General features: G+C 39.3%; 1 protein-coding gene across 1 annotated transcript; it reads left to right on the plus strand.

Moving 5' to 3' along the window:
* Positions 1 to 274: 274 nt before the first annotated feature.
* Positions 275 to 16,038, plus strand: AKAP17A (A-kinase anchoring protein 17A). Its single transcript, XM_030571918.1, has 5 exons — positions 275 to 396; positions 1,657 to 2,908; positions 8,511 to 8,659; positions 11,832 to 12,072; positions 14,098 to 16,038. The coding sequence occupies exons 2-5, from the start codon at positions 2,147 to 2,149 to the stop codon at positions 15,007 to 15,009; spliced, it is 2,064 nt and encodes a 687-aa protein (XP_030427778.1). The 5' UTR covers positions 275 to 396; positions 1,657 to 2,146; the 3' UTR covers positions 15,010 to 16,038.
* Positions 16,039 to 16,474: the final 436 nt, after the last annotated feature.

The raw sequence follows: 16,474 nt of genomic DNA on the forward strand, positions 1-16,474 counted from the left end.
TGGCTTGCGCCAGGCCTGTGCCACACCCGTGCTACCCCCAGTGGGGACCCAACACCCCGCAGCAGGCGAGTCTCCTCCGCGCCCCGGGCCCCTGCGGCGCTGCCATTTCCTCTCCGCCCGCCAGGGGGCGCGCGGCCGCATCCCACGCCGGGCTCGTGCGGTTCTTCTTTTCCCCTGGAACCATAGACTCGGAGGAGCGGCCCAGCCCGGCCGCTTCCAGGACGCTCTGGCATCGCTCGCTCCCCCCACCCTTCCCTCTGGGTAAGCCAACGCGGAAGCGGAAGTTCCCCTCGCAGGGGTTTGTGGGACGCCGGGGAGCGGGGCGGCTGTTCTGTTTTCTTTTGGGTCCGACGTAGCTGGCGGCGGCGGGTTGGAGGCCAGAGACCGATGTGGCGGGTGAGTCAGTCCCGGGCCGGGGCTCGTGACCCTCCTGCTCGTAGGGGGGCGGGGAGCGCAGGGGGATAGTTGTGACCTTTGACCCCCTAAATTATCGCAACCCGCCACCCCCCTGCCCAGCTCCTTCTGTCGGGGCTCGGGGGGCAGACTCAGGCGCGCGCCCCTGCTCGGTGCCCGGCGCTGCGCGGACAGGGGGCTCCCCTGGGAAGGGAGCAGCAGTCGCTGACCGAGGCTGCGACCTCCCCCGCCCGGCGCCGGCTTGCGCAGCCCGTGGGGCGCGGGCGCGTTTCAGCTCCGTGCGCAGTGCGAGGCGGCGCGTCACTCGCCTGTGCGCGGCTCTTGCGTGTCCTGTGGCAGGAAACGCTCCGTGGGTATTTCAGCGTTGTGCAGAATTCGGGGGTGGGGGAGAATCAGACAATAATGATCCACTGACCATAGCAGCGGTTGAGTCAAAAAGTTAAAGCTTCTGTCATGGTTAAAAGACAAATTTTCAATATCCTATGTCAAAATATACAAAGTAATTAGCTGCGAAGCAAATTCTAATTAAAAAAAAAAAGGAGCCTGCCTTAGCCCCGCTGCGCTCGCTGACTGGAGTTTTAATGGCCCAGTCGGTGCTGACCAGAGCCTCCAGGGTCTCTTTTGACCAGGTGTTCTGATGGAAAACAGACAACCCTGACAACCCTGTGGGGCCCTGATGTAATATTTCTGCTCCAAATCCCCTTCATTTTATTTAGCCTGGCCTGTGTCACATGTGTGCAAGTCCCACTGTGGACCCAATACCTAATAGGTTTTCATTTAGCATTTTTCTTCTTTTGCCTGGCTGAAAATTTGTCTTGCCTTGATGGAAAATTTTTTTTCATAGGTATGTGTGTGCAAGGTGAAATAGGAGTTTGACATTTACTGATAAAAATCAACTTTTTCCAAGTTTGTTTATATGTTATGAATTATAATGGTTGTTTGTAAATCTCTGGCAGATCTGTGAGTGGTTATATGTATACGCTCTAGCTTTAAAATTATCTCACAAATGTGATTTTAGGAAGTATGTTCTGTTGCCTATTGATTCTACCAGCTCTTTCTGCTCCCCCATTTATGGCCTTAGTAATCAAATGGGAATTTGCAGTTGATGTTTACCATCATGTAGAGGGGATCTCACTATATTGAAGATACACTTTGTGTACTTTGTTCAGGTCTGATCAAGAGTTATAAGACTAATTCTTCCCTTTAAATTGACATCTGTTTGTTTTTTTTCTTCCCTTCCAGAATAACATCATCTAGTTAAGGATACGGAATTCTTCTTCAAGGCTGGACTGCTGCAGTATAACTATTGCTAGTTGGCACTCTAGTAATTCTGCTCATGTTAGCACTGGGTGACGACATAACTTCCACAGTGCTTCCTCCTGAAGCCTAGCTTTCTGTTGAGCCATTGAGTACCAAACCACACTTATTCATATCATCAGCTTTTCAGTTTCCTTGTGGATATAATTGTACTGCTTATGACTGTAGTATTTAAGTTGTGGAACTGAATTCATATATTGTGATGGTTAGAAAACAGTTTATAATGGCAATGCTGTTACTTTTAAATTTCCTAATTGACTCTCATGCCAAGAATCAATGGTTTTACTTGGTAATCTTTAAATCTCAGAACCAGTCAATTCTTTACAGATAAGGACCACTTTCCTCAGTTAGTGTTTCCTACAGGTTAAATGAGTATCCATTTTTCTTAGTGGTTTTATACTTCTTTTTCTGTGCTATGGCGGCTGCTACAATAGTTCATGATGCATCAGAAGCAGTAGAGCTCTGTGCTTCCTATGGCTTATACCTTAAACCCATTACAAAAATGTCTATCAGCGTGGCACTTCCTCAGCTCAAGCAACCAGGAAAATCCATTTCCAACTGGGAAGTGATGGAAAGACTAAAGGGAATGGTGCAAACTCATCAGTTTTCTACACTACGGATTTCCAAAAGCACCATGGATTTCATCCGTTTTGAAGGAGAAGTTGAAAACAAGAGTTTGGTTAAGTCCTTTCTAGCATGCCTTGATGGCAAAACAATAAAACTTAGTGGTTTCTCTGACATTTTAAAAGTTCGTGCTGCAGAATATAAAATTGACTTTCCTACTAGACATGACTGGGACTCCTTTTTCCGTGATGCCAAAGATATGAACGAAACTTTGCCAGGGGAGAGACCAGACACCATTCACTTAGAGGGGTTACCTTGCAAATGGTTTGCTCTGAAGGACTCTGGCTCAGAAAAACCAAGTGAAGAAGTCCTTATAAAAGTATTTAAGAAATTTGGGGAAATACGTAATGTGGACATACCCATGCTGGACCCATATAGAGAAGAAATGACTGGTAGAAACTTTCACACCTTCAGTTTTGGAGGCCATTTGAATTTTGAAGCTTACGTTCAATATCATGAGTATGCAGGTTTCATCAAGGCCATGAATGCCCTGCGAGGGATGAAACTGATGTACAAGGGTGATGATGGCAAAGCAGTGGCTTGCAATGTAAAGGTGAGGAACTGCAGAGTTATTTTGTAATAGACCTTAAGGGGAAAAAATACTGTTGAATGTCGTTTCCATGTATGAGTTTAACACGTTGAACTCTACAGCTGCATTTATATGGATATCAAGTCAGATTGTTGATGAAGTGACAGCATAAAAACAGTCTCTTGCAACATCCATAGTGGAATTTCAAATGAAAGGTGTGATGCGTGTTAAATTCTACTTCCCTACAATCATGCATCAAATTAAAAAAAACCTTAACATTGACATAGCTCTAGGGCTAGGAATAACACAATGAGGGGAGCTAAATATATGAACTAGGTCTGTGTTCTGAATGTCACATTTAATTTCTTAAACAACCAAACAAGCTGTGTTTATAAATATTAACCCATCTCATCTGGGTCTTACTTTAATATTCCAGCACCATGAGTAATTTCAAACAGCCAGAATTTATCTTTAAATCAACCTGTTAGAGGTGGATTTTCTCCTCTCCGTACTGCTCTCCCCAAATGTGAAATTCTCTCCAAAAATTACTTTGTCCTGAGGCTCCAGGATATTCAAGATTAATTCTTGCACCAGAAATAGCTTTACTACACAAAAATATCACAACTCTAAAGTCTCTTTACTCAAGGCCTATAGGGGTAGAAATGGGAGCTTTCCAGCTTCCCGGAGGAATACACATTTAACTGTTAACTAGCCCTGGAAGCCCTGGAGTTATTAGTCATGACTTCTTTGTATGTGGAAAAGTAAACTAGGTTTTTTAATGAGTTTTTAAGAGGTTTTTAATGGTCCCTCTGAACCCTGTAATATTGGATTGATGGTGACTAAAATGCCTAGTATTACAGGTAGTTGTGTGTCAGAGATAGTCCTAATAAAATATTTAAATCCCTAAAATAGTTTTCCTGTAACAGGAGGCATACGGAGGAAACAAAAGTAGAAGGGCTTTTTTGTCATCCATTTAGGTTGTCATAGACTTTAAGGCTGGAAGGAACCATCATGATCATCTAGTCTGACCTCACACATTGCAGGCCACAGAACCTCGCTCATCCAGTCCTCTTAATAGACCCATAACCTCTGGCTGAAGTACTGAAGTCCTTAAATCATTATTTAAAGACTTCAAGTTGCAGTGACTCCACCATCTACACTAGTTTAAACCTGCAAATGACCCATGCCCTGTGCTGCAGAGGAAGGCAGAACCTGCCCTGGGTTCTCTGCCAATCTCATTCAAGGAAATATACCTTTACAACCCCAAATATGGTAGTTTGTTGTGCCCTGAGCGTGTGGGCAAGACCCATCAGCCAGACACCTGGGAAAGAATTCTCTGTAGTAACTCAGAGCCCTTCCTATCTAATGTCCCATTTCTGTCCATTGGGGATATTTGTTACTAGCAGTTGCAGATGGTCCACATGCCATTGTAGGCAATCTCACCATACCATCTCCATAAACTTATCAAGCTCAGTCTTGAGGTATTTTGCCCTCACTGCTCCCCTTTGAAGGCTGTTCAGAACTTCACTGCTATGATGGATACCTTTGTCTAATTTCAAGCCTAAACTTGTCAATGGTGAGTTTATATCCATTTGTTCTTGTATCAACAGTGGTGCTTAAGTTAAATTATTCCCCTACTTCTCTGGTATTTATCCCTCTGATACATTTATAGAAAGTACTCATATGTCCCCTCAGTCTTCCTTTGGTTAGGCTAAACAAGCCAAGCTCTTTAAGTCTCCTCTCATAAAGTAGGTTTTTCATGCCTTTGATCATCCAAGGAGCTCTTCTCTGCACCTGGTACAGTATCTTTCTCAGTGCAGGTCTACACTCTGGCGCTAAGTCGACCTAAGTTACGCAACTCCACCTATGTGAATAACATAGCTGGAGTCGACGTACCTTAGGTTAACTTATTACGGTATCTACACCGTACTGGGTCTCCCATCAACTTACCTTATGCTTCTCGTTCCACTGGAGTACTAGAATCGATGGGAGAGCAATCGGCGGTCAATTTAGTGGGTCTTCACTAGACCTGTTAAATGGACCCCCGGTGGATCAGTTGCTTCACGTCGATACCCCTGTAAGTGGAGACAAGCCGTTAGACATGAGAGACCAGAGTTGCACACAGTATTTCAGATGAGGTCTCACTAATGCTTTGTATAATGATAATGATATGAACACTTCTCTATCTCTACTGGAAGTACCTTGCCTGATGCATCCTAGAATTGCATTAGCCTTTTTTGCTGCTGCATCACATTGGCAGCTCATAGTCATCCTTTGATCAATCAAAACACCCAGCCTTTTACCTCCTCTGTAACTTCCAACAGGTAAGTCCCCAGGTTACAGCAAAAATTCTTGTTAGTCCCTAAGTGCATGATCTTGCATTTTGCACTATTAAATTGATCCCATTGCTATGACTCCAATTTTCAAGGTCCAGTTTACCTTTTGTAAAATCATGTTGTATTTTATCCCAATTAAAGTTTACCTCTAAGGCCTTAACTACTTTCTCTTTCAAAATGTGTTCCAGCACCTTGCATATAATTGAGATCAAACTACTTGGCCTGTAATTTCCTGCATCACTTTTTTTCCCCTTTCTTAAAAATAGGTACTATATTGTATGAACCCTGACTGCATGGCTCCATTAAAAATCCCTGCCATTGGGCTTTCAATTTCATGTGCCAGTTCCTTCAGTATTCTTGGATGGAGATTATCCAGGCCCCTCCGTTTGGTCCCATTAAACTGTTTGAGCTTGGCTTAATTAATTTCTAATTCCATACCCTCATTTCCATTAGCCACCCCAACACTAACTACCCCTAAAATCTTAATTACACTTATTTAAAAACTGAGACAAAGTATTCATTTAGGTGTTGGGCCATGCCTATATTACCTTTAATCCCCGCCATATCCTCAGTGTTTAGTGGTCCCAGTTCTTTTTTCCTTGTTTTCTTATTTATATGACTATAGAACCTTTTACTACTAGTTTTAATTTCCTTTGCAGTGTCCAACTCTGCTTGAATTTTGGCAGTTCTCACTTTCCCCCTATACTTTCTGACCTCCAGTACTTAGCTTTCCTTCCTGATCCAGCCCATCTTCTATTCCTTGTAGGCGTCCTGTTTTTTCATAATAACCTGTTTGAGATGCTTGTTCATTCTGTTTGGTTTGCCACTCTTCACTACAATTTTTCCCCCTTGCTTGTGATGCTAACTTCAGATAGCTTCTGCAACTTTTCCAGGCCTCCTCCACATTCAGATCCCTGAGTTCTTCAGCCTAGTCACTTCCCTAACTTTCCTTCATTTTTTTAAGTTTGCCCTTTTGAAATGAAGGACCTTACTTGCAGATCTGTTTTTGTTTATCTTTCCGTTTAGTTTAAACTGAATTAGCTCATGATCACTCAAACCAAGGTTGTCCCCTGCAGCTGGTTCTTTTCACTATTCATCATTAGCATATCTAAATGGAATTACCTCCTGTTGGTTTGGTGATAGTTTGGTGAAGCAATCTGTCAGCTATCACATCCAGGAAAACATGGGCTCTACCATTATTAGTAGCATTTGTCCTCCAATATATATCTTGGAAACTAGTCTCCCATAATCACACAATTCCCAGGAGTATTTATTCATTAAAAATATTAAAGAGGTCTCTATTCATATCCAAATCGGATCCTGGGGGTGTGTAGCATACCCCAAGTGCTGTCCCCGGAGACCATTTTGTCCCTTTCTTCTCCAAAGTGGTTTTGGCTCAAATGGACTCTTGTTTTATCCATTCCATCATTTCTAATTTCTTTACAGTCTACTCATAAGTAATATACAATGCTATTCCACCACCTTTATCTTTATTTCTGTCTTTCCTAAACAGCACATTCCCTTCAATCCCTGTACTCCAGTCATGACTACAATTCTACCATGTTTCTATTATCCCTATAAGTATCACTTTCCTTACCAGCAGTTTTAGGCAATCTTCTTTTTCACTGCCCCTATGGTGCTGCTTCCATGTGCCTGGTAGGGGAAGCCAGGTCCGCCTTCTACTCTAGGTTCCAGCTGAGGGATTCTCTAATCAGCAGCTAAAGTCTGCATCATCCTGAACCTTTCTGCTTTTTCCCTGAACCGTTATTAATCCTGGCTCCCCCATCTCTGGATTTGTTAGCACACTCTCCCTTCTTCCACTGAGTAACTGCAAACTAGTTTCTGTAGTCCCAAACACACCTCTCTTGTCTCAGGGAGTGACTGCAGACAATATCCCTGCAGCCCCTTTCTGCTATCAACTCCCTGGCATTATACATGCCCTGCCTGTTCCTGCACAACTGAGTTAACGCTCAGCCTTAATTCCCCCATCTTGCAGCCTAATAGGTTAATTGTCCCCCTGGCCTACGTTAACCTATTCAGCGTGAGTTCGGGGAGCATACCCCATCACAAGACAAAGCACCTTTTTCTTCTCCAGATTAGCCCTGATCATCTAATTTCTTTGTGTCTGCTGCCTGTACATCTCAGATTTACTGATAAAACTTTTTAAGACCACATTGTGTGTGTGTGTGTGTGTGTGTGTATTTACAAATATAAATCCCATGCTGAGCCTGGGCTATGTATTTGTTCAGCACATTTATAAGAAAATTAAACAAAATTAAACTTTTAAGAGAGAGTTCCTTTTTTAAAAAGAGGTAACAAGATACAGCATTAAAATAAAAAAATCAGCAAACACCTGTAGAATGAAAATAAATTTAATTTATATAACTGAGCAGACATTTGAATTGTGTTTGAAGTGCAGATATAACCAAGATTTATTGCATTATATGATCTCCACCCATTTTTAAACTGTACTTGAAAATTTACTAAAAATACGTTTCCATGATACCTGAAAATCTGACATACATATCTTACTGCTTCTGTCCTGATAAAAGGCTTAAATTTTTGCAGCCACTGCTCCTCAATTAGAATAACAAGGTTATTATAACAAATTTGATAGGCCACAATATCAGATAACAGATGTATCATGGGTATATGATGTCTATAGAGACAAGGGCCAATGTTTTAAGCATTAATCTGCTGGCTATATAATGAGGTATAATATTCCCCTACTTTGCGGTTATAGGAGATTGATGTTCATAAGACTATTTAAAATTGAAAATCATGTAGGAGTACCTAAATTTATTTTAGGTTAAGCTCTCTAGGATTCACTTTTTCAAATCACAAATACCAGTACTGCTATTGAATAGAAAAACATAAATAAGTTCAATTTCTTTTTTTAATTTGGGTTAGTAAGATTTGCTTTGACATGTTTGAAGTTGAGAGCCAGGTAATTGAGTGAAATGTAGGCTTTGTTATGAAAAGGAAGTCAGTCAACATTGTGCAGTTCAGAAAGTATCCTTTAAGGTTCAGGGGAAAGGTTCGAATGTGTTGGAGCTACAAGTTACATTGTTTATATACTTCTTACTGGATAAACCCCCAGACTCATGAGTGAAATAATTTTACTTTTCCTCACATGACAAGACTTGCAAGAACAAGCATAAAAAAATCCAAAAGTCCCCAAACCTTTGTTTTCAGGATGAAGTGAAAGCAAAGCTGACACTTAAATGTACTAGATTAGAATTGGGTTTTGACCTCTTAAACTCATTGTTTCTTAACTGTGCTCTGTAAAGGTTTCCTTTGACTCAACAAAACACCTGAGTGATGCATCAATTAAGAAACGGCAGCTTGAACGTCAAAAGCTTCAAGAGCTTGAACAACAAAGAGAGGAACAAAAACGCAGAGAGAAAGAAGCAGAAGAGAAAAAAAAGGAGGAGGAAAGGTAGATCTAACATATCTGCATTTTTTAATTTTAATAACGATGGTAAAATACAATAAAACTGCATTTCCTTCCCCTTATCTCTCTCGCATTGGAAATGAATGAGCAATTTGACTAAATCTCAGTCTCTTGCAGGGCTAAAACTTTGGGTCCCCACATTTCTTCATTCCATTCAAAATTAGCAATGTTTAATTTGATCATATTATAACTTCGCTTTCATATACAGGAGAACTTCAGAGTTACAAACACCAGAGTTACGAACTGACCAATCAAACGCACACCTCATTTGGAACCAGAAGTACACAATCAGGCAGCAGCAGTGCTCCTCCCCCACAACCTTCCCCCAAAAGGCAAATACAATACAGTATTGAGTTAAATGTAAATTACTACCAAAATAAAAGGAAAGCAGCATTTTTCTTGTGCATAATAAAGTTTCAAAGCTGTATTAAGTCCATGTGCAGTTGTAAACTTTTGAAAAAACAACCATAACGTTTTGTTCAGAGTTACGAACAACCTCCATTTTTCACGGTGTTCGTAACTCTGAGGTTTTACTGTACTTTTTTTTTTCTCATGCTGTACTAGCAATCATATTTCTAACCCAGAAAAAGTTAATTTTATGGGCAAGATCTTTCCACATATAGAAACAAAAATCCAATCTTATGTTAAAACAGACATACAAAATCAGTTACAGAGTGTTTTGACTAGTTCAGTGAAGATATTAAATGGTCTTTAAGTCTGTTATTAGTTGACTCAAAATATATTGTTAGCTTTAACTATTCAATCTTCTAAATCAGAATCCCATTTTTTCCCCCGTAGACTTCACAGAATTCTCCAAACATAATATTAAAATCTGTTTATCTTGCAACTCTTTACTATTAAACATGTTTTGGTCACTTACATTAGTGGTGCAAGCAAATCAGATTCCAAATTCTTTATGCTCTTCTAATTTTGATATATCTTGGTAATAAAAGGCAGAGTTTTTCAGTTGTTTCAAGAGTTAGTTATGTTTTGCAAATCTTTTGTTTTAAGACCAGTTTCCCTATAAATTATCTTCAACTGGTAGAAAACTGTGGCAGATCCTTACTCTACTTGCAGATTTTAATTTCTGATCCTGTGCAATGCAATCTGGAGCTGAGATGGCCATCACTAAAATTGAAAGTTTGGTAAATTTATTTATTATAATAGCTATACTTTCTTATAATTCTGCACAAAATTATTTTTCTGGACAATTTTTAAGTGTTTAAACTAAAATGGGTGATTTTGGTAAAATATATACCAATGCTGGTAACAGACATATAAACTTTTACTATTAAAGATAGTGGGTAAACATCATCTTCACCTTTGAAAATCCTCATTCACATCAAAAGTACTACATGGGCAATTAACAGTGATAAAGTAATGTGTTATATTTGATTTTTGCTTTGCATGGCTGATCCCATTAGAACATCCCTTTACTTTAAATTCAGCCGATTGAATTTCTGTCCAGTGTTTATTACAAGAACCAGCTAATTTGTTAGACTTTTTTTGTGAATTTCCATTTTACTTATAAACTGTATTACTGCAGCCTTACACAGAGTGGAAATGACTTTCTTGATTTGTTGCGCGTGCAATCTGCTTATTTTCCCTTGCTTTGAGATTCTTTAAAACAAAGATAATAGAAGTTGTGCTTTTCATTACTCTAGTGCCTAGTTAGTTCAGACTTCAATGTTTCCCAACTACTGACAGTATTAGAAAGCAGACTAACTGTTCTGATGACGCAGATCTCTCAGAAACTTGTTGGCTCTAAATGACAACATATCATGACTGTTGTATATAGTTTGATACATTTTTTTTTTTTAAGTGAGATTAGTGCTACTTGTTCCCGATTGACAGCAGTGAGGACTTAAGTCTTCTATCCACAGAAAAGTACAGCATGGGCAAGCTTCCCCACATTGTCCCACCAAAGTGCCTCAATTCTGACCTGGAGGGACCACCTCTAGGGGTGAGAGTAGTTCAGTTTCCATGCCCAATCCAGTCCTCAATGCTTCTGAGGCGACCAACAAGATTTTCAGTTCTGGTGGATTTTACATGTCAGTGCTAGAAGCAGTCATTCCTCTAAGCCCCAGTTGTGCTGCTGCTGCTGTTCCTAGAAGGCAGCTGACCAGAATGATAACTATGCACTAGTTCTGAGGAAGGCGGGTTCAGGCAGTGGGGGACACAAAACAAAGTGAGCTAGTTTGATATTTTGATGGAAATGTGCTTCCTAGAACTGGATAGTTGAAATGTTTAAACTATAATGATTTGGTTTAGCTTGGTCTGTTTTCTAGATAGAAAATTGAAAGACGATGTGCTAATAGTGTGAGTAAATCATTTTATTGACATGGTTCTGCTTTAACAGAGAGAGGTTTTTTTTCAGAGATGGGATATACGTTTTAGAATGTATTACTAGGAAAAAAGTATGTGTATACATACAATATCTCAGGGATGCCAGGTATATATGGAACATAAATCTGAGGACAGCAAATCATTTCAGCAATTGTATGTTAAGGAAACTGGAGCCCGTGCATCAGTGATCTTCTTTTATCATTTAGATGATAGGTAACTCTCCAAGAGCACGCTTCTTCACTCCTTAATGAAGCAAAACTATTGACTTGAACAGAATTTTTTTCTGAGTAAGGAAGCTAGGTTGTCTAGATCCATTTACTTTTGTGTGGTTAAAGTAGAATTCTTCAGTGGAAGCTGCTGCCTGTTCGGTATTTCTGAAAATCATGCCGCTGTTCACACATTCTCTTGAAAATCTTGGTCTTTGCTACTATTTGCACATTTTTTAATTGATATCTGCTCAAAGTTTTTCTTCTGAAGGATGGATTGCCCAGCCAACTGTCTCAAAATGACTGTATTTCTAATTTGATCTTACTTATGTTGGTTCCTAAAATATCTCATATTTAAAGTTTTGCTTATCCCTAGAACAATCTATCTGATGTCAGTTTAGTTTTGTGTGGGAAGGGAAATGTTTAAAGATGTTCACTGAATGCATATGTGATGTTTCCTGCTTCTGTCTAGCTGTCAGCAATCAATAAGACCTGTCTTTCTTGAAAAAAATAACACAATCCTGTATTTTAAACTTAAATTGTAATACAAGTCAAAATCCAAAATTGTTCCTGTCATGGCTAATGTACAAATTAATCGCTCTTAGGAAACAGAAAGAACTTGAAGAACTTGAGAGAGAGAGAAAAAGAGAAGAGAAGTTACGCAAAAGAGAACAGAAACAGAAGGATCGTGAAGCTCGTAGAAACAAAAAGAAACTTGAAAAAATGCAAGCAGAAGAGCAGAAAAAACTGCAAGAGAAAATAAGACTAGAAGAGAGAAAGCTCCTGTTGGCACAAAGAAATCTTCAGTCCATTAGACTAATTGCCGAACTGCTTAGCAGAGCAAAGGTAACTTTGGAAAGCTGTCTTTTTCGTATTATTTCAAGAGCTAACAAAAATGAAAACTAGTAGATTAAAATTTTAACTGATTTACGTGTTCATAAGCCAGACCACTTAGCTATTACATGCGCCAGCAGTCAGCCCTCTGAATAGTATTGATTGTGAACTCAGAAGAGTCTGTCTTGAAGCCGTAGGATGTTTGCCGAGACATCTGTTCCCTAGGAAGGCAGGGGTGGAGTAAAAAAAGAGCCTGAAATTATTGACCTGAATAACATTATGCATCAGTTGAGAAAAGAGACCTGCCCACTACTTTGAGATCTGAGAAAGAAATGTGCGGAAAACATGGCATAGAGAACTGAGCAAGGGATTAAGACAGAGGATTCCAAGTTTGAATTTTGGTTTTGCCACTGCTCACTTGTGGCCTTGAGCAGTTCACTTAGCTGCTCTCTTTCCCATTTATTAAATGGGGATTATTGTGCTTTCTTTTGCTAATGTTTGAAAAGTACTTTTGAAAAAACAGGTGTAACAATATAACAAAAATACAAATATATGTTATCCACTGACAGTGATGGTGACGTGTCAAATCATGTCTGAGTCTACAGTCGTCAACATTGTTTCCATGTGTTCCATGTGACACACTATTGTCTTTTTCTTGAAGAAGTCATAATTGCGGGTATTTTTAATTAGTGGCTAATGTTTAGTAACTGTTTTCAGTAAGCAATAATGCAACAGTCTGTGGCAATGCACAGCTTTGTCTCTTGCTGCCATCATGGATCAGGGATGTTTTAATCTGTATATTAGCATAAATGTAGTGTTAACATTTTAACACAGCATTCCTTTCCATCCATCACATCATCATATGTACATCACCCTAGTAATTCCTGAGTTCTTGATCCCCATTGAGTAGAGTCTAATTAAATACTCCCACTCCAAGTGAAATAAAGCTTAGAGAATTTTTATAAGATTTTCCTCCAAAAAAAACGAAAGGTGGATTCTTATAGTCCAGGGGTAGGCAACCTATGGCATGCGTGCCGAAGGCGGCACGCGAGCTGATTTTCAGTGGCACTCACACTGCGCGGGTCCTGGACACCGGTCCAGGGGGTTCTGCATTTTTTTTAAACAAAGCGTCTTAAACATTTAAAAAACCTTATTTACTTTACATACAACAATAGTTTAGTTATATATTATAGACTTATAGAAAGAGACCTTCTAAAAATGTTAAAATGTATTACTGGCACGCAAAATCTTAAATTAGAGTGAATAAATAAAGACTCGGCACACCACTTTTGAAAGATTGCCGACCCCTGTTATAGTATGTTCATCACTGTGATATAAAAAGTTGTTTAGGTATTACTGCATTGTGCACTGAACCAATACCCGAGGATATCAATTATTGCACCATTTTCTGTGCATAGCTGTCTTTCCCTTCACATATCTAGGGTAAAACTTGCAAAGGACTGAACTAAGCCTCTTTTGTTCAGCGGCAGAGCAAGGTAAATGTAATATTTAAATAACACACTATTTTGCTGATTGTATTAGACATTTACATACTTAACAGAATAAAAACTTCATTTTTTTTAAATTTACCTGAAGCATCTAAACCCATTCAATCGTTGAGTTTTGTGACTGTCAACAAAAACACTAATCCTAATGCTGGTTACTGTAACACTGACGTCTGTCCACTGGGAACTGGACTGAGCTCAACTCATTTGATACAGATTCCTGAATAGTTGTTGGATAGTAACGATTTTTGCTCATATTGGGTTCTGACGAGTAACTTGGAGACGAAAAGTACCAAGTCCCATTACCAGTTACTTAAACTGAGCTGGCTGCTTTTTCATTTCAGCTTTATTTGTTGAACAATTTCCTTAGTGCACAGAGTTATGTAAATATTTTTTTTAATGGTTTTCTTTTTTACAGGCTTTCCTTGTATATGAAAAAATCTAATTTCTTTAACAAATTTTTGGGAGACATAAGCACATCTATAAACTTCCTTTCTCATCCATTTTCTCCCGCCCCCTCAATGTCTTTCAGGCAGTAAAGCTTCTGGAGCAGGAACATAATGAAGAAAGAGTCCGTCTTCAGGAGTTGGAGGAGAGACGAAGGCTGCAAGAGGCTGAACTCAGACGTGTAGAGGAGGAAAAAGAGAGAGCACTTGGACTGCAAAGAAAAGAGAAGGAGCTAAGGGAGAAGCTATTAAGCAATCTCCTGAGCAAGAAAACAGATGATACACATCAGAGTAAGGAGGAAACTAAGGTGTCTCAGTCTGGCCTGTTGAACACTGTTGTGGGTGGTCCACAGATTGTGTCATCCAGCTGTATAACTTCTACCTCGGTACAGTCCATTATGGGAAAACCAAATCAGGTCTATCAGAGGGAAGTAATATGCAGTGAAAGTGTGAACTCTCAATCCAAGTATTTAAATGGAAACCTTCACAAGGAAGCTAATGTTAAGGAAAGCAATACCCTTAATTTCAATAGCACTGACAGTTCTGATAAAAGGAGTTCAGGTGTGCTTTCTTGTATTCCTGCCAATAACCAGCAACACAAGAGTACGCCAAGCTATGAGCAGAATGCGTGCAGGAAGGACTTATCCTCTGAGCAAGGCAAATGTAACAGAGAACCAAGTAAGGGGAGGAGCCATTCATGTAGTGACACAAGTGTTGATAATAGCAAAGATAAAAAGGAAAGGAGCAAACACAGAAGAGACTTGAGTAGTCAAGATGAAAAATATATGAAAGAAGGACGACTCCATAAATACCCTAGCAAAAGTCACAGCCCTCACCGAAGAAGCTTAAGCCCAGATCGCACCCAGCATAAGAGGGCCTTGAGTAGTGAGAGTAGACAAGATAAGAAAGAGAAAAGTCATGGTCACAAAAGCTTGAGCAAGAAACGAAAGCACCGAAAAAGATCATTGAATAAGCAAAGAAGTCCTTGGAGTAGGTAATAAAGGAATTTGCCTTCAAAAAAGGCTATTACAGGACAGATCAAGGCCAGAAAGTTCTGAAGTAGATCTCATCTGTGTGACTACTGTGGGGAAAAAATGAAGTTCCTGTTTGGTGAATCTAGTTCATGGAACCAAGATACGGATAACTAGATTTTGATGTTTCTTTATGGTCTGTTTTGTCTCTTTTTTGTATTACGACAGTGCTCTAGATATAACCAACCTAACCTGGTTTTCATTAGTTTCCATTTTCTGATTCTTTTGATTAGATCACTTAGTTTCTAATGTCTGCAATCATAACATCCTCTGAATTAGGAGAGATATAGGTGTCAGTTATCAGGATTCCAGTCTTGGCAAGTTATTGTGTACAAAATATTTGATTACAAACCTTTCTCTGTGCACTAAATGAAAAAACATGTAGCAAAGCAGAATTTTTGTATGAAATTTGGAAGTGACTATAATATTTACGGAATATCTTTTAAACTGTGCTGCAATGCCTCCATTGTTTTTTGAGGTGTATTTACTTTGTGGAAAACCATAAGTCCCAAATGATCATGGCATCTAATGCCACTTATACATTTCAGAATTCTTTTCTATTTCAGAACAGGTGCACTGTTATGCTTTTAGAACACCAGGAAATATTCAAAAATGGCCAGAAAGCTGCTCTGTCATGTCTTTAAAATGTTTTGGCTGTTTCTAATTATTTAAAATGGTATGAACATTTTAAACATTTAAAACAGTTAAATTTATGTTTCAAGTACATACAGATGTGTTGTTTTTTGAAAAGGGGCCTTCTTGCTAAATTATATTTTACTTGCAATGTTCAGATTCAAGGATGCAATTTATCTAGTTAAATAATTTTTTATAACGTTTTGCTTCTAAAACTGAAGCTCAGGAATCTTAAAACAGCTTCTCACATGAAGGTGAAAGAACAGTTTAGTTTTCATTTTTATGGTAAACTTGAAAAATCTATTTCCAGAGAACCCAAATTGCTGTTTTCATATGTCAGTACATTAAAAATTTGCAAAAGTACTATATTAAAACTTGCTTTGTTTGTGACATTTGTTTTGAAAAAAATATTTGAAGTTATGGTTCATTAATGAAATTGACACATCTTTTGAGATATCCCTGTAATTCTCCACTATATTGAATGAGATCACTAACTTTGTAGTGTTCGGTTTGGGTCAGAACTTAATATGGCTACTTCCTGGATACAGTACACAAAATGAAAACACTGGTGTGCAGCCCAGTGACTTCCCCCAACTGGTGGTTTCTACCAACCTGCTGTTGCAGAGCTCTGTGTAAGGGGTTAGATTTTCTAATAGCCTGAGTCTGCTGAGAACTTTTCACCTTCCCCTCAGTTCTAGCTGCTGAAAAAGGAGCATTTCCCCAATCCTCTGCATTTTCATTGCCACGTGGCTACTGTACTCCACCCCTAGGCTTTTTTAGACTTCCTTTCCGCTGAATA

This window comes from Gopherus evgoodei, chromosome 1, assembly GCF_007399415.2.
Source record: "Gopherus evgoodei ecotype Sinaloan lineage chromosome 1, rGopEvg1_v1.p, whole genome shotgun sequence".
Classification (NCBI taxonomy): Eukaryota; Metazoa; Chordata; order Testudines; family Testudinidae; genus Gopherus; species Gopherus evgoodei.

Coding starts and splice junctions, on each gene's coding strand:
- AKAP17A (XM_030571918.1), top strand. CDS start 2,147: ATGGCGGCTGCTACAATAGTTCATGATGCATCAGAAGCAGTAGAGCTC. Junction 2,909..8,510: donor CAGTGGCTTGCAATGTAAAG/GTGAGGAACTGC, acceptor TGCTCTGTAAAG/GTTTCCTTTGACTCAACAAA. Junction 12,073..14,097: donor AACTGCTTAGCAGAGCAAAG/GTAACTTTGGAA, acceptor AATGTCTTTCAG/GCAGTAAAGCTTCTGGAGCA.